Source organism: Mandrillus leucophaeus, unplaced genomic scaffold (genome assembly GCF_000951045.1).
Source record: "Mandrillus leucophaeus isolate KB7577 unplaced genomic scaffold, Mleu.le_1.0 Scaffold239, whole genome shotgun sequence".
NCBI lineage: Eukaryota > Metazoa > Chordata > Mammalia > Primates > Cercopithecidae > Mandrillus > Mandrillus leucophaeus.
The window spans coordinates 3,695,394-3,714,022 of NW_012102465.1; the positions used below are offsets into that span (position 1 = coordinate 3,695,394).

Genomic DNA, 18,629 nt, shown 5'->3' on the forward strand with positions numbered 1-18,629 from the left:
GTCATATAGACCAATGGAACAGAACAGAGACCTCAAAAATAACACTACACATCTACAACCATCTGATCTTCAACAAACCTAACAGAAACAAGCAACGGAGAAAGGGTTTCCTATTCAATGAATGGTGCTGGGAAAACTGGCTAGCCATATGCAGAAAACTGAAACTGGACCCTTTCCTTACTCCCTGTACAAAAATTAACTCAAGGTGGATTAAAGACTTAAATGTAAAACCCAAAACCATAACAACTCTAGAAGAAAGCCAGGGCAATACCATTCAGGACATAGGCATGGGCAAAGACTTCATGACAAAAATACCCAAAGCAATTGCAACAAAAGCCAACATTGACAAATGGGATCTAAATTAACTAAAGAGCTTTTGCACAGCAAAATAAACTATCATCAAAGGGAACAGGCAGCCTACAGAATGGGAAAACATTTTTGCAATCTACCCATCTGACAAAGGTCTAATACTGAGAATCTATAAGGAACTTAAAAAAGTTTACAAGAAAACAGCAAACAACCCCATCAAAAAGTGAGCAAAGGACATGAACAGACACTTCTCAAAAGAAGACATTTTTGTGGCCAACAAACATGAAAAAAAAAAAAAAAGCTCAACATCTTTGATCATTATAGAAATACAAATCAAAACCACAGTGAGATATTATCTCACACCAGTCAGAATGGCAATTATTGAAAATTCAAGAAACAATAGATACTGGGAAGCTTGGAGAAATAGGAATGATTTTACATTGCTGGTGAGAATGTAAATTAGTTCAACAACTGTGGAAGACAGTGTGGTGATTCCTCAAGAATCTAGAACAAGAAATACCATTTGACCCAGCAATCCCATTACTGGGTATATACCCAAAGGAATATAAATCATTCTACTATAAAGGTACATGCACACATATGTTTACTGAAGCACTATTTGCAATGGTAAAGACACGGAACCAACCCAAATGCCCATCAATGATAGACTGGATAAAGAAAATATGCTACATATACACCATGGAATACTATGCAGCCATAAAAAAGGAATGAGATCATATCCTTTATGGGTACATGGATGAAGCTGGAAGCCATCATCTTCAACAAACTAAGAAAGAAACAGAAATCCAAACACTGCATGTTCTCACTCATAAGCGGGAATTAACAACATGGACACAGGGAGGACAACACACACCAGAGCTAGTTGGGGTGGTGGTGAGTGGAGGAAGAGGGAAGAGCATTAGGACAAATAGCTAATGCATGCAGGGCTTAAAACCTAGATGATGGCTTGATAGGTGCATCAACCACCATGGCACATGTATACCTATGTAGCAAACCTACAAGTTCTGTACTTGTATCCTGACCTTAAAGTAAAATAAATAAATAATAATAATAACAAAAAAGCCTCATGTCTCATTCCACAACCAATACCTTTTAGGCTGTTCATTCAATGGATGCAAATTTGCCCTTTAGTGAGAGTGTGAGAAAGCTAGGAAAATTCTTTAAAAAATCAATTATCTTTAAACAATCATAAAACTATGAGACTAGCAGGCACACAGACAAATTCAGATTTAGCCCTTTTTGTAATTATGTATATTACGTTTTTGTAAAACTCAAAAAGAGGGCACTAGTCCTTACTATACAATTTTTAGGCAGTGAAAGGAAAACACCTATGTATTTTAAATATAGTAATTAATTAACAATTGAGCTCTTAATCAAATGACACTTCTGTGTAAGCATACCAAACCTTTCACTTTGTTCATACCTACTTCTCATAGGGTTTAATCCATTCTCATTTGATGTCAAGTGCCTCAAATAATCTACTATATTTTTTATTATTGGTTTTGTCAGACTTCTAAATGTTCTCTTTATTAAGTACAGATGATACCCTTCTTTCCTTTTACATTGGAGAGCAGGAATGAAAATGTTTTAAAATGAATTTAATTCTATAATAAATAATTGAGATCAAGTGGCAGATGAGGCTAGAGGGAGTGGATAATTAAGTAAGTGAAATAAGACTGCAACTAATTTTTTGAAGAAGGTGATGCCAAAATTAGCTAGACAGCATAAAACCAGAAAAAAGAACTATGTTGATGGTACATGCCCTTACATCCCAAGTGAACAGTCAAATGGAAATAGCTGAGTTTTCTTCTTCTGCTCTTAGGAAAATTAAAGAAAACAGTGTTACATTTTTTTATATTCCCACATGACTGTTGTCATATTGTAATTAGTTTGTGTAGTCTATCAAATTATAAGTATTTCATCATATACAGTGTCCTCACTCTAAGAAATTATATTAATTTTTAAAAATCTGTGATTCCTAATTTTGTTCTATATTCTTCCATTCATCATCAGAAAATGTGTTTCTCAAACTTGCTGTTCTCCCTCAGAAACAAAATTATACTTCTCTGAAAATGTAACTATCTTTTCCTCAAGTAGGGATAAATATGACAGAACATGACTTGGGCCCACCTCCTAGAGATGTTTTAATAGGACTGGCTGACTGGCTAAAAGGAACATGCACACATGTGTTTACTGAAGCACTATTTACAATGGCAAAGACATGGAACCAACCCAAATGCCCATCAACAATAGACTGGGTAAAGAAAACGTGGTACATATACACCATGGAATACTATGCAGCCATAAAAAAGAATGAGATTTTACAGACTTGGAGTTGAATCAAAAGTTTCTTTGAACTCTAAGACTCTGTGATAGCAGAATTACCTGGATTTATATTCACCAAAGAAGTTGACATAAATTTGAGTGAACCTGAATTTTAAGACTTGTATGATTTCTCTGCTGGAATGTGGAGGCATTGGAAAGTCTATCTGCCAGCCCCAGAGGCCAATTGTCCACCCTCTCCTCTCAATTTCAACTCCATTCATCACAACACATGTCAACCTAGCCTGCATGTTCAAACTGTCCACCCACCCTGCAAACAACCTCTCATTGCACCTAGGGATGCACAGGTGAGGTGTGTGTTCAAGTTGTGGGATATGGACCTGGAAAAAAGGCCTATGCAGGTCCTAGTAACAGGGAATTCCAGGGTACCACATACCTGTGTGTTCTAGAACAGTGCTTCACAAACAAACAGTAAAATAGATTTGATTTTTATTTCCGATTTTTCTTGAACTGATACTTTTATAATAAGTTTATAGAAAAAAAGAAATAAAATATAATAAATACAGTCTCATTATTTTTCATGATGAAATTCACCTGACATAAAATTACTCTTTCAAATTGCTCTAGAAATTTTGAAAGATAACACCCAGTTTCTGTATTTATCATGTTGTTGTCTGGAAACAACTGTAGGGTCTCAAAGGGTGATGGAGGAGGGACACAGATTTCAGCCAGGCAGGCACATTCCTGAGAAAGAGTTAAACTGGAGAAAGGTCAGAGCAGGGCTTTCTACAGGGAAAGAATCAGAGAAGAGGCCCATCTTACCCACATTTCAAAACAGTACTAAATACGTGGCATGGCAAATTTTCAAAAATGTATTTTAAAACCTCAGTTGAAGGAAATGTATTTCAAATGATGCTTTTCTAACAGTTAAAACTAGTTTTCATTTAGACATTTTATTCAGTAATCTCTTTACTTATCTGTGAACTCCTTTTTGCTTTTTAAGTTTAATTCATGTGCTAGAGAGTTAATTTTGGCACCAAAATTATTTTACAAGTAAATTGATTTAAAAAGATTGAATAGCTGAAAGTGAGAACACGTAGCCAAAAGAAGCAGCCATCTCATATCAAAATATTTAAAAGTCTTTTATTAGAACATAACTTCATCCTATATTCAATTATTATGTTCAAATTATTTTAATAAGCACATAATGTATCACTTTGATGTATATTTGACAAGCTATGGAACATTCTAACATTTTCTAATTCAGTCAAAGTATTAAGTATTGTAAATATATGACTTTTTGTGTTTCATTTTGTTTCAGTATTTAGGTTCTAAAAGGTAAAATCAAATTACTTATTCTATTCCATAAAAAAAAAGTTCATAGAGTCATAACATATTCAATAACTAAAATACTCCTGCAAAAAATACATCAATTACAAAGCTTTAAAAAATAATAATTACACAAATTTCATTTTATGAAGTATAAAGCATATTTTTTATCATTTGCTAACTTAAAAATAATTGAAATGTGTGATATCTTTTCACCTTGAGGCTTTAGCTTCAAGGAAATATTCATTACAAAGTTATGACCAATAAAATTACTTAGCAATAAAGCACTGTAATTGGACATCATATTCTTGCTAAATTCGCCATATAGATAAAAATTTCTAAAATGATGAAAATTTAAACTGCAAATTTAAACTCACAATTCAGAGATTGATTGCACCTGTCATTTGTTGTGCTATATCTACGGCCCATTTTATCTTTTCTCTCTCTATCTGTTTATCTCTATTATCTCTATCTCTGTGTTCATTGTCACACCAATAGAGTTACCTGGAGGATGTTTTTTCCCAAAGTTTGAAATAGCATTTATTCTTGGCAACTTCAGAGTCGTCTAGTGATAAAAGTCAATAGAGATCAAAATATGAACTTGACATTTGGTAATAATTCAGATAAAGGATTTGAATAATAATACTTTAATATTTTATAGGCTATCAAAAGAACTTTAATTTTTTTCACAGATTATTTCTCATGTGCTATTTTTACACTTATGTAGAAATTCATCTGATAGTGGAAATGTATATAATTTATTGGAGAGATCTAACAGTGATAGTAGTGCAATTACTGGCTTTGAGATTACTTCCAGCTCTCCAGGAGATGTTGATTATTAGTCTACCCTTTTCATCTGTATACAGCAGACTAAGAGGGTTAGACATTAATTCTACCAGATATATGATAATCTTTCATTTTTCTGCATTTTCTTTTGCATATGTCACTATTAGATTCATTAGATTCATGGTAACACTATAAGAACTACATGAAAACATGTAACACAAAACATTAAAAAATTATCTTCTATTAAGACATCTCTGAAAATTTTGTAGGTATACACTAATGTTGGATGCTTCTAATTGAGCAAACAACTTAAAGAAGGTAAAAAATGCTTGTCTAGATATCCAAACCTGGTTCATTCTATCACTTTGGAATTCTGATTTCTCCAGGATAAGTTAGTACAATGTCAAATCTCATTCTCAGAAATATGTTAGTATGGACTAAAAACACTTTTTCCTAATTATTCTCCTTTTTATTTTAAACACACACACACACTTCTGGGTTAATATAATAATTTGTAAATAAATATTTTATTTATTGAACTTAATAGTATTTTAATAAACAATATTGTTACCAGCTTTATGGAAAAGATAGTTCTGTTTTCTATTAGACTTGCAAATAGATGACTATCATTGCTCTTAGTTCATCGAGCCCTATATTTTGTCAAATACATACTATTGCTTTAACTATTCAACAACATTCTTTTTTAAAATCTAGGCCCTACTCCTTTTGGTAACATACTAGTAAACATGATATTTGCCTTGAACAAATTCTCCTCTATCCAGGGAGTTAGACTTTCCTAACTTTGCTTTTCACTTCAACAAATACCAACAAAGACCATGGGTTAATGAAAGAAGAGAATATACTAAATATGGCAAAAGGTGATATTTTTAGTGATTAATTGCCACAGTTTGAAAAGGGCTTGGAGAATTGACCAGTCAGACAAATTCTTAGCCCCTTATGTTATAATTATTAAGACAAGAAAAATAAATGTCTTCTTACTGCCTTTTCCTCTATCTTGCACCCTCTCTTTCCTCCTTCACCATGCACACTCACAAACACACACACTCATCCTTTGATGGCAACAATTATCTTCTATTCATCTCAGATTTTCCCAAATGCCTTACAGAGGACCTTGTGTTAATATTGTTAGGTGTTCACATGAATTATAAAGGAAGAAGAAAAAATATTCTACTCCAAGACATACCTATTGAGATGTGTCAACAGAAGGGGTGTCTTTGCAAATATTAATCATGAGCTGTAGATATGTCATGAGCTGTAGATACGCCATGAACTGTAGAGCTCTAAAATCCCACCTGGGGATTTTAGCACTCATTGATACCACTTCCAGGAAAATCACTCAAACTGATGGGAGTAGTTTTCTCATCATGTGGATGAGATTCCATATGTAGTTATCTGTATGATCTGCTATAGGGCAATAATAAATATATGCTCTTGGAATGCAGAATTACTTTAGACCACAATATGAAAATAATCTCTGTGACATTTTGATTATTGGCAAAAAATGACTAAATGTAAGGAATAATTTGTTCTGTATGGTTCATCATTATTTCCTCATTGTGATTTTTGCTACGTATGTCTCATGTTAAAACACTGATGATTTCCCTGAAAAGAGGGTTTTCTTCTGTGTTGCTTGCTTTTGTTTTATATATGTGTGTATTTGTTTTTGAATACATTGAATTGTTTAAAATGAACTAAAATAATGTTTAGTTGTTTTTCCTTTTGTCCTCAGGAATATTTACACTGCAGCAGGCATTTCAAAGGTAGTTGTAGAAGAAGAAATTAGGGGAAAATATAGTAAAAAGCATAAGCTGGATTTCTTCCTACAAATACTAAGTGTTATAAGCAAGACTTGGTTGGAGCCTTAAATATATACAATGAAGTATCCATATTCCATCTTTGAATACAAAGATGTGGATGCTAAAGATTTGGCCTTCAAATTCAATTTTCTAAAAATAAAACTCAATATAGAAATCTATTTGTAAAAGTAGTAAGACCCATGGCAAACATTATCCTACCTATTAAGTTTTTTATTAGCCAATAAATTAAAACTTCTGAATCCTATGTCCCTAAATAAAGTTAAAACAACAATTATTGACAACTCAGCTAAGTGAACTAACATTTATATAGTCCCATTATTCCATAATGCTTTATATATTTTGATTTTAAAAACAATACATTATTCTTCCACTACATTGGCCCACATTCTGAGCTGTGGTATGATCTCGGATCACTGCAACCTCCACTTTCCAGGTTCAAGCAATCCTTCTGCCTCAGGCCCCCTAGTAGCTGGGATTGCAGGAGCCACCATGCCCAGCTAATTTTTGTATTTTTAGTAGAGATGCGGTCTCACCATGTTGGCCGGGCTGGTCCCGAATTCCTGACTTTGGGTGATCCACTTGCCTTGGCCCCGCAAAGTGCTGGGATTATAGGCCTATAAGTGCAGGTCATAAAGAGCATTTTGAATTAAATGGCCTTAGAGATCGAGTGCTGGCAGAGAATTTTCCCTAGATCTACATAAAGATAAGACTGACCCACTAAGGAGAACAATTGTTCTTGTGCTATTGCATTAAACATTATAAGAGAGAAGACCAAGAATGTAACCACACCTGAACAGACTCTTTTTCAATACAATGACTATCTTCAAAAATCATTTAAATTCCAAAAAGAACTATTTACAAGTTATTTTAACTTCTATTCCTCTATTCAATCATTCTCCCTAGTAAGTATTTATTGCCCCTGAATCAGTTTCCTCTTCTCTCCCTCCCCTAATCTGTTTTGGTGGGATCCAAGTCCCCATTATTTCTGTAACCTCAAGATGGTATAAAAACTTCTGGAACTCACTGCATCATCAGGCAATCACTCTGTGATTCTCCTTGTGCTCACAGTTAAATAAATGTGTATGCCTATTTGATAAGTGCAAGAGGCAGATAAGGGGAAAGTTCCCCCAAAGAATTTCCAACTGGCTTGTGCACACATTTGCTGGGGAGTGGAGCCTGGCCTCTCCTGTCCCTGGATGGCAACTTGGGATTCAGCTGGTGAGATGAAGAATCACAGGATTCTATCTCAGTTTGCAGACTTGTTTTTTCTTTTTCCTTTTTCCTCAATAAATTCCTCTACTCACCCTTATGAAAGGAGGGGCCAGCTGGACTTCCTGGGTTGAGTAGGGGCTCAGAAAGCTGTGAAACTCACACTCATTTCTTGCATCGAGACTTACTTCGGTCCTGGATGGATAATATTGAAAATATGTACTTAAAATATTCCTAACACCAGGATTTGTGCATGTGGTTTCTTCCCCAAGAAAGCTATAAACAGTGAACATTTTGCTGTAAGTTTTCCTATATCCTTCTCTCCCTCTCTCCTTCTCTCCCTTCCCCCTTCCTCAAAACTAAAGTTAAAAGGAATGTTAACTGCCTGTTTTCCTGTGACCAGTGGGACTTGTCTATCCTCCCAATTCCAATTTCGTGTGAACATACTTTGTAAAGTCCTGTAAGAGCCTTTTGCCATGCTGCAAGGTCATAAAGTAGATAAAACCTAAGTTGCAATTCTGATTTTCCTCAAGATCTAAGACATGTCGCATATGGTTAATTGCCTTTGTTTCTCACTCTGGACACATCTTCTTGCCCCACGTACTTCCCGCCTTAAAGAGTTTAAAAGGCAATCACATAATCTAACTGTGGGTACCTGTTCGTTTGGGACCCCTTCCACGCTGTGGAAGCTTTGTACTTTCACTCTGTTCAATAAAGCCTACAGCTTTTTCTCTCTCTCGGTTCACTTGCCGCAGGTCAGCCGCCACACCAGTTCGTTGGCGTGGCTAGGCAAGAACCTTAGGCGTTAACTCTTAGAGGTGTCCGTGAGCCCAATCATTCCTGGTCGTGTGACAAGAACTCGTTTTTTTCTACAACACTTTCTGTTATTAATCTGCCTTATTGTGAGTTGATTTTTCAATGAACTTTTGAAGTGGGCTAAGGCCTTTCATCTGCACAAGCCTAATAAAAATGTAATAGATTATGTTATTTATTTTACATACTATTTCAATTCTTGAAAAACATTCTTGAGTGCACCTATTTAGGACTTTATCTCTTTCATTTTAGCGTGAAGTGACTGACTAGGCAGACTAGAATGAACTAAGAACACTGAAGTTACTCAGCCTATAAATGAACATGTATTACAGAAGCATTTTTTAAATTAACAAATAATACATTCAAAAAGATGTATTAAATATTGGTACAACTGTTCATGGCAGCAAATCTGTTCAAGACAGCAACAGCTCAATTCTTGCCTCCTCAGGAGAAAGAATTCAACAGAGAGGCATAAAGCAGAGTGAGAGACCGAGGCAAATTTTAGAGTAGAAGTGAGTTTATTAAAAAATTTAAAGTCAGGAATGAAAGAAAGTAAAGTACATTTGGAAGAGGGCCAAGCAGGTGATTTGAGAGATTCAAGTGTGTGGTTTGACCTTTGACTTGGGGTTTTATATGTTGGCATGCTTCCAGGAGGGTTGCATCTCTTCTCCCCAGGTTTTCTTTGGGATGGGCTCTCTGTATGCACAGTGGCCTGCCAGCACTTGGGATGGGCCACATGCCCAGTGTGTTTACTGAAGTGTATGCATGTGTACTTGAGGCATTTTTCCTCTTACCAGTCAAGTGTTACCAGTTAAACTCCAGCATTTTACCTCTTAGCACACATGTTTAAGCCCACTTACCCAACACCTGAGATCTTATCAGGAAGCTACTGATCACCAGTTTCAGGTATTTCTATCTATTGAGAGACTGCCTTTCCTTCCGGCTGACTGCAACAATTAGATAGATAGTTTAATAACTGCCTGGCCATCACCTGATGATCACCTAATATTCCTGGTGTGGGGAATTCCCTCTCCTGCCCTGCTTATGTCTGACTACTTACTGCAACACAGCTATTTAAAGACTCATTTGAGAGTCTTACAAGAATGATATGACTCTTTCCTCTGCAGCCCACAGCATTCTTTACTGTCAGGGTTGAGTACAAAGTTGTCCAAAGCAGGTAGGTTTCTACCATTTGAATCTAAACCAAGGTCTTTGAGAGGGAGCTGAGAAGAATTGGCCATTGAGGTTTTATACAAAAAACAGGGTTTTCAGTGAGACATCAAGTATTGAGAAAATATAATGAAAATAAAATCACCTACCAACCCAAAGAATCCGCTTCACAAAATGTAAAAAGGAATGAAACAGTTTTTCTGTTAAATAAAAATTAAGCCAGATTGTGATCTGCATCATAGGCAATCTGTAGAGATTTCAAAGAAGAGAAAACTCACCCTTTTTATACAGCTTGACAGATATAATCCATTACACACATGTTAATTGTCTTTATCAAAAGAAAAAATATACACTTCTATCTTTATGACAATCAAGAAGTTACCTAATGGAGCCAAGTGCCTAGGCTTTAACTTTCACTGAGTAGTGAAACAGGAAGACAGGATACCATCTTCCTTGCTGTTCATGTTTGAAAAAGATGGCTCCAAGGCCTCTAAGAAAGACATTCTTGGAATGCAAAACTTGTAAGAGTTTTCTTTAGCTTTTAAAACATTTACACATATTTGAAAGAAAAAGAGAAAGCATTTACAACTTTAGGTTTTCTATAGGAATTTCTAAAGAGAAGTGGAGTTCCAGGAGTTCTCTTACCTTTATAATTTCAAGAAAATGTTTACATTTTTTTCAAAGATTTATGTTTATACTTAGAAATTTTCTTTTTTGTTACTATTTTATAACACTGTAATTATCTGTATTGCTGTTTCTACTCTTCTCTGGACAGTTTGCAGTTATCAAAATATATAGCAAATCCAATGTAAAATACAAAGTGAGGTAATTATCAGAAATAGAATTAATTTAAAAATGTATTGAATTATTAGCCTTGAAGGAATAACCTTTAAATATATTATTTAAGTGAACCAATAGTGAATAGATCAAGCAGATTCTTGATTAGTCATGAACATAAATCCTCCATCATCCATTAATTTTATAAACTGTTGTGATATCTACATTGCTTATACTTTCAAATAATTAGCTATTTGAATATTATTTTGTAGATCTTCATGACATCTTACTAAACCAAGCCTAAGGTATAACTTAACCCTAGAACCCAAATATCTGAATTTTTAAATGAAATATTTTTGGAGGGCCAAAAAACTTATTCTGAGTTTTCATCAATAACCTAAATAATATTACATTTATAAGATAATCTATGACTTTTAGTATTTATTTTATTTTTCCAATTTTTTTGGAGATGGAAGACACAAAGACAAGCATTTTCTAGTATCGTTTTGAGGCACCTCTTAAGGGTACAGGTTGAACTTCCAATATTTAATATACATGACTTTGTTACAATTCTTGTGGAAAAATTTAGTCTATAGGTTTCACATAAGCCCAAATCAATAATTTAATTATAATAACAGTCAATTAAATCTCTACAAATAATAGACATTTACCTTTGTTTATATATTGATATTTGGACTGGAGAGACTTGTGTCCCAAAGCTACTTAACTTATATTAGACCTATCATTTGCAGTCTTACCTATAAACGTCAGATTTGTTTGTCTGTTAATTAGATGTTTTTCATTCTAAATCATCCTTCCATTTAAATCAGTTAAAAAAACTGTGTGTGTGCCTGTATATTTGAAATTTATGGATTAACTCTTTAGACACATATTAGTTACTTTTACTTTGGGATTATTAAAAAATTAGTGAGAAGATGGTCTGACTTTTACTCTGCCAATAATTGGACTGTTGACTGTCATACCTATTCTGGTGTAAAAGAAAAATTGCACCAGACAAGTTAAACAAGAAAGACTTTTTCCAAAACTATTGCAGTAGGGGAGAGAGACTGAACTCAACTTTGTGGAAACAAAAGGTGGGAGGGTTTTTAAGCAGTGGAGTGAGTTAGTGGAAAATCACTGGAAAGCTTTAGATGAGAGATTAGTCAATGTATATAGATCATCTGAGTTTCAATTGTTTCTTGTTGAAGTTAAGCTCCTATCCTCCCATAGAGACTGGGAGACAGGTGCTATCTCCTTCAATGATTACATTTCAAAGGAATGGCTTGGAGATTCTTAAGAAAGATATTCTTTGTTGAATATTTACATCCAAAGGGGCAAAGAATGAATTTATAATTGCAAGTTTTTTAACTTAAATGCTTTAAGAAACGGGAGGTCAGGAACCTGTAGTCAGAAAGAAAGTCAACTAAAGTTTTCTAAAGTTTAGTTAGGGTGAGTGTAACATTAAGATCTTGATCACTGGGAGTCCAATTCTGAGCTGTTTGGAAATAAGTGACTGTGGGAACTATTACCAGGAGCACACAAAGAAAAAGTAGTGTAACACATAACATATTTTTTTAATAAAATGTGGTTCTTAAAGTAATTGAAATAATGTTACTGTGAATAGGACAACAAAGCAGTCTATGAGCATAAGCTCCCTGGAATTTCTTCTTTCAGTTGAGTTCAGAGTCAAAATTACTTGTCTAGAAAATCTGTTTTGAGTCCTTTGTAGGAACTATTGTCAAATTCTTCTGAGATGCTGGCTCCACATGGCAAGCATAAATCTGTGTGAGATTTTCTTTCACTTTGCTAGCCATGTGGGTCATCAAGAGCACTTGATCCTTCTAGGACAGGATCAGCTCATCTTACCTCTGGAACACTTTCAGATAAATCGAATCTCCAGGTCAATAGGGTGGCAAATTTCTTTCCACAGGTCCTTCCAGGTCCTTATGATTTTGTGTCTCAGGGATTCTAAGGAAGAAATAAGTACCTTGGAGTATGAACATGATTAAGAGAGAATTCAGTTAAATTGGGCACAGGATATGATTTCTGACTGAAATTCATAGGTCTGGCAATCATTAGTTCAAAGGTAAAAATATCATGCTTGTTTGCAGAGGTCATTCTAATTTTTGACAATTAGTAACAGTAAAATTCTAGGCCATTTTAATCCAGTATATTGCTAAATCTCAGCAAATGAGTTCCATTCATCTTATAGGAATCTATAAATAATTGCATAATTACTAGGTGACAGTGAAAATAAGATGACTTCCTCTCTCTGATTCATTATGCTTCTGTAGCCCCAAAGTGGAAATCATGGGTATTAAAAGATACTTTACCCAGCTTGAGCATTCACATTTAAATATGGAAAGACTTCAGACCATCCAAACATCATATACACTATAACTAGACAAAATATCTTACTTTTTGTAGACATTAATTCTGTGAAATCCAACTGCCATTTAGTTTCTGGGAAAGCGGGTTGGGGAAAACTGCCACATGTACCTTAAGAATAGACTGTAAATAATTATTCTGACATATAGCTCTTCTCTTTAATATTTTTGGAATAATTTTATTTTTATGTAAGTACAGTAAAAGTCTAGGGTCTTTAAAGTCCCCATGTTACTTAGATGAGTATGTCAATGACACATTATTAATCAAATAAATAAGAATTGTGGTATAGGGGTTACTTTATTAGGGAATTTTCATAGTTCAGTCAAATATTTTTAGCTTCCTTTATAATAGTTGCATTAAACAATTGTGTCATTCTGCTCTATGTGAGCTCTACAAATGATTACTGATCTGATAGGACAGTTGTACACTTCCTAAAAAAAAAAATCAGCTATCAGTTTTCCATGAGATATTTTACTTCCCCTCAAAGACGAGAAGCTTCTATTTCTCCAAATTTGCTCACCTATGTGACGGACACCAAACATGTATTTCCTACCTACCTACCTACCTTCCTACCTTCCTACCTAGCTATCAAGTATTGCAACTCTAGTAACTTCTATTAACTGTGCTGCTTGTGTCAGCTTAATCCTAGGCAAAGCTTCCAAAATGTCGTGTAAGAGGTCACCATAGCATACAAAAGCTTAAATTGGGCCATTTTTATCCCAAGTACATGTCTACCGGTAAATATTATTAAATTGGCATTATTACTAAAGACCACAGGCTCTTTGGCTCCCTATGTAATGGAAATTAACATGAGGCTCAGCAGATTTCCCAGACAAGGCATTTATTTCAGGGCTTGTGCTTAAACGCAAAGGAGAGAGCAGAGTCACAGGGTCCTCCAACTGGCTCTCCAAAAAAAGCCAGTAAGGAATTTCTTTACTAGGTAACTCATGGCACTTGACATCAGGGGTAAGGTACACAGGCTGTTCTGTGCACAGCACATAACTGGTAGAGTACATGGGTCAGCGTATCTGATTGTGATGGTTATCTTGAGCAATGGGCCACATGGTGGTCTGGCCAGTGGCAACAGGACTGTAAATCGATAGTGCAGCATTCCTTCCCGAGGTGGGAAACTGCAAACTTGGTTTGATTTTGAATCTCCTAAGACCATTTTTCTGGAATTATTTAAACAAAAGGCATGGTTACCCATTATGAGAGCACAGAAGAAGAACATAGAATCTCTATTTTCCTCGTATGACTATGAACAAGTTGGTATCAGTGAAGTAGTGGTATGGGTTTGTGATCAGGGAAATGCAAGAGAGGATGTTCTAGCAGAGGTGAGCTGAAGCCAGGCCCCATCCTTTCTCAGTCTCATTACAGACAAGAATATCAAATCAGTTGATCAGAGCTTAGTGACTTCTCTTACCACTATAATACAATCATGGTCATCTGTTTGATCAGGATATGGTAAAAGAGTAACACAATTTAGGATATTGCATCTCCTAAGCACAATACTGGGATCAGTGCTTCTTATTAACTGGTCTGATGGCATACCCACATGTTCTGGATTTTTTGCACTTCCAAGATAGCTGTCACAGCATGGGGGACATGCATATAAGTGACTGGAGGTAAGGGTTTGAGCCTTTTTAAAAGTTTATCTGCTACTGCCACAGAATCTTGTCATCAACATTGTCACTGCCTCCAAGGAAACTGAGAAATTTGTTATTAATGGATCATGTAATCCCAACTTTTGAGTTAAAATTCCAAAAGTAGCCCCTTTATTTTCCTAACAAAGCAAGTGGAAAGACTCTGCAAAATTTGGAATTCCCAAAGTTTATACTATAGCAAATTTTAATTTGAAAACTTCTTCAAATTCTACTGACCAAATCAAAGGATCTGAGGAATTATTATGCAGTTATTTCATTAGAGTTTTGGTCACTCTACCAAAGCTGAATTTCACTGTCCACAATATTCTACTAGTCCCAAAAATGTTTTAAATTGTTTTTTTGTAGAAGAGCATTTTATCTACAAAATGGCTGACACCTACATAAGCCTTTCAGCATCAACAGATGCTCCAAATATTTTATCTCAGTTTGGCAATTTTGAAATTTGTCTATTGAAGACTTATGCCCTTTTGAAGGAGGAATTGTAACAAAGCCAAAGTGTCAGTTTTGTATTGCTCTTTAGTTTCTGAGTCTACCAGCAAACCATCAACATGCTGATGACTTACAGATTCCCCTACTGGGACAAATTCCTCTAAGTTTTTCTGTAAATGATTAGAGAAATGATAGGAGAGTCAAGAAATCCTTGAGGAATACTTTTTTCATAAATACTACGCACAGGGCATTTTGCTGCCATAGTCACTTCCAGGATAGGGTCAATCACACTGCCCTCTGCTGGTGTATTCATAGTAGAGCCACTATACAAGAGACTAAATACTCTCTTAGGTTTTTACAATGAAAGGAAACTTTATACTTTCCTGATGTAATTTTCCAGCAATCCTCATGGTTTTAGCAATAAAGGAGGCAAACGTTCAGTAATTTCTTCCTTTGGAAACCTGTCTTTCTATATGTAATTTAGAATCCCTTATCAATGTGGACATTTACTCTGCAGTGAATCCATTTTATCCTCTTTCCTATTCTGGATAGACTTCCCCCCAACCTAAGGTCTTATTTACTCATTTGCTTTCATCCTTCTTATGACCTTTGACTTCAGTTCAAATATGCAACTACAGCATCATTGATGACAGAAAAAAACATGAAGTAATTTCCCTTCTTATGGTTACAAAACTGTGCATTACTGAATGAGGGATTAGTAATGAATGGATACAGTTATGCTGCATCAGATTAGCAGCATATGTCTTTAAATAAAACTATTTACAGAAAAACATATGTGACATGGACAGCCTATAATGCAGGTACTATATTTTAAGGCTTGTGTATTCAACATCAGTATTGCAAAGGGTTTGGTTATACTCTTGCTCACTTTATTGTTGTGCACAGAAATATTTTAACAATATTTCTCTAGAACAAAGTTCTGTGAAACTGGGAATGTTTAAGATATATTTGGGGTGTTAAAAATACTTGAATATTTGTATAAATCCTCTTTTTCTTTTCAGTTCAAAAGGAAGTACTGTGTAGGACTCTCTGATGGTCTAAAATTGCATGACCTTGCCTCAGGAACATGGAAGATCTATCCTAGTTAAACACAGAATAATATTTTTATAATAACCTTTATCACTAAATTGTGTAGTTTGTCTCTTCTGTTACATCAATACATCCTCCTGTATGTTTATCTGACTTTTTTTTCTAGCAAAGAAAATACTGAGAAACACATCTGTCTTGTAATTTGTATGCAGAGGGTGTTTTAATAACCCATTTCTTCCTTCTTTGTCCATCTCTTTTTAGGCTGACTGGAAGCTTTGTACCAGACTTGATAGTGAGCATGAGTAGCCAAATGTGGCTGCACCTTCAAACAGACGAAAGTGTTGGATCTGTTGGTTTCAAGGTTAACTACAAAGGTAATGATGAATTGCTACTATAGGAAATATGTTATCTTAATACCACCAGAGAATATTTTAAATTCACGTTTAATTGCATCTACAAAATTATAAGTTTTGCAGAACACACGGAAGAACACATTTCAACAAAAATAATTTCCTCTTTAACTACAAATGTTAATTACACTTATCTTTAAATAAAATTAGTTTTTCCTTTAAAATGTATCTATTTTGCATACCTCATCTTTCTCCCAGTTTATTATACTATCCTTGTGTTTCAATCACTCTAGACTCCTAGCCTTCCCCAGAATAGACATGGGATTTTATATACTTTAAATAATTTTCCTGGCAAAGATTCTACTAATTATTAAATACTTAAATATGACAGTAAAGGTCAGAAATCCCTAAATATTCCAATATACAAATCTTTTTTTTGTAATCTATCAAACATATAAATCATAGATCACAAATTTGTGAAATTGCTTTTGCCCATCCCAGTGTCGGTAGAGATACAAACCAGTGATTAACTATGTGTGTATAACAAAATATTTTGTTCTAGTTTCATTTACCAGAAATAGATGCAAGCATTATGAGGTCATAGATACCTTCCACACATGTTGGACCTTGATTAAAACCAATACATACACACAGTGTACATATTAGACATGCAAATTTGCAATTCTGACTGAAAAAAGTACTAATAAACTCAATTAAAAATCTATGTTTTAAAAACAAAATATATAGGAGACCATCAGAATGTTATGTTGCTTGAATTTATCATTACTATTGTGGTAAAATTTGTATTTTCTATCTTACCAATTAAATAATTACTGTGAAAAATTATTTTACTTGCATAATAATAATTTTCAATCAGAGTTTTCTCTTACAAACACTGCCATGCTTTTGTTTCTGGACACATGAAAATGAATGCATGATATTGTCAGAGAGGCAGAACACATTCATTCTGTGTTTTTTTTTTTTCTCGTGACTAAATTTGGTACTATATTAATTTTAATAGTTCAAGAAATCTATGTAAATGCCAGTTTATTAAAAAGGTTAGCTTGATTATAGTCTTAATATATTCCTCCTCAATTTAAAATTCACCTCTATCCCCAGTAAATAAAACAAGGTTACAAAATTTAAAGAACAAGTGGCTTATGTCACACATGATTATCTGTCTTTTTTTTCTGGCAACTTGTATTTTACCTGCAGGTGGTCTATGTGCACATTTGTTACTAGGAAATATTGTGTAATGCTGATTTGGAGTACAGATCCACTCACCCAGTCATACTTCTTGAAATATATCTTTTTTCTTTTTCTTCCCCTTCTCCCTCTAAATGGCTAAGCAAACCTGGCATTCTTATATTCCTGTGGTTTCTATTATTTTCTCATCTTATGAAGGTTACCTGTCAGAAAATCTATAGTGATTTAAACATTAGAAACTGTATTAATTATTAATGACAATGCTTGAACAAGAAACATTTATTAAAACTCGTGAATAGGTTGGAGCAGCAGGGAGTTCTATTGATATTTACACAGTTCTCCCCTCTGCTGCGATTCAAGAGCTGGAAGTACGTTGTAGAGTAGCACAATTAAACATTATATTGTCCTCTTTCTGCTCAGTTTTCAACAATAGTAATTTAAAAATTCACAGAGATGACTTATTTGAAACCAACCCTGGACATTCTAAATGAGTAATGCCCTTATTTTTCTCCCTCCTTTTCCTTAGACTGGTAGTGTCTCTTCCAGTCCAACCTGCTACACATTACTAATGATAATCTTCCAGCATCAGAGTGATGATCATATTACTCTCATGCTCAAAATTCTCTATTTTTTATCCCTAGAGATAAAATCAAAAATCTCCATACATCATTTCCTCCAGCTTTCTCCATCTGATTTTCTCTTTTTCCATAAACTCTAATTTTACCAGAATACCCATAAGTCTCTGAACCCTGCAAGTTGTTTCACAACTTTGCTTCTTTGGACATTCAGTAAATTTGCCTGAATCACTGTTTTTAATTTTAACTTAGCATCCCCTCACTCATCCTTCAAAGCAAAGTTCAAATATTCACTCTTCTGCGAAGACTTCGTTAACTCTGCCCATCACAGAAGACCACTTCCTCTATTTTGTAAACCATGAATCAGATGTATTATATAACTAAATAGAAAATATATCTTACTTGTCTTTGTATTTATGCTAGCAATATCCC

The 18,629-nt window shown here is 34.6% G+C and overlaps 1 protein-coding gene across 3 annotated transcripts in view; it reads left to right on the top strand.

Moving 5' to 3' along the window:
* Positions 1-18,629, top strand: part of CSMD3 (CUB and Sushi multiple domains 3) — a 1,277,440-nt gene that overhangs the window by 673,181 nt on the left and 585,630 nt on the right. For all 3 annotated transcript variants that reach the window (XM_011982326.1, XM_011982327.1, XM_011982328.1), the window contains one exon: positions 16,328-16,440. In XM_011982326.1, the coding sequence (XP_011837716.1) occupies positions 16,328-16,440 (113 nt within the window). The remainder of the gene's footprint in view (positions 1-16,327; positions 16,441-18,629) is intronic.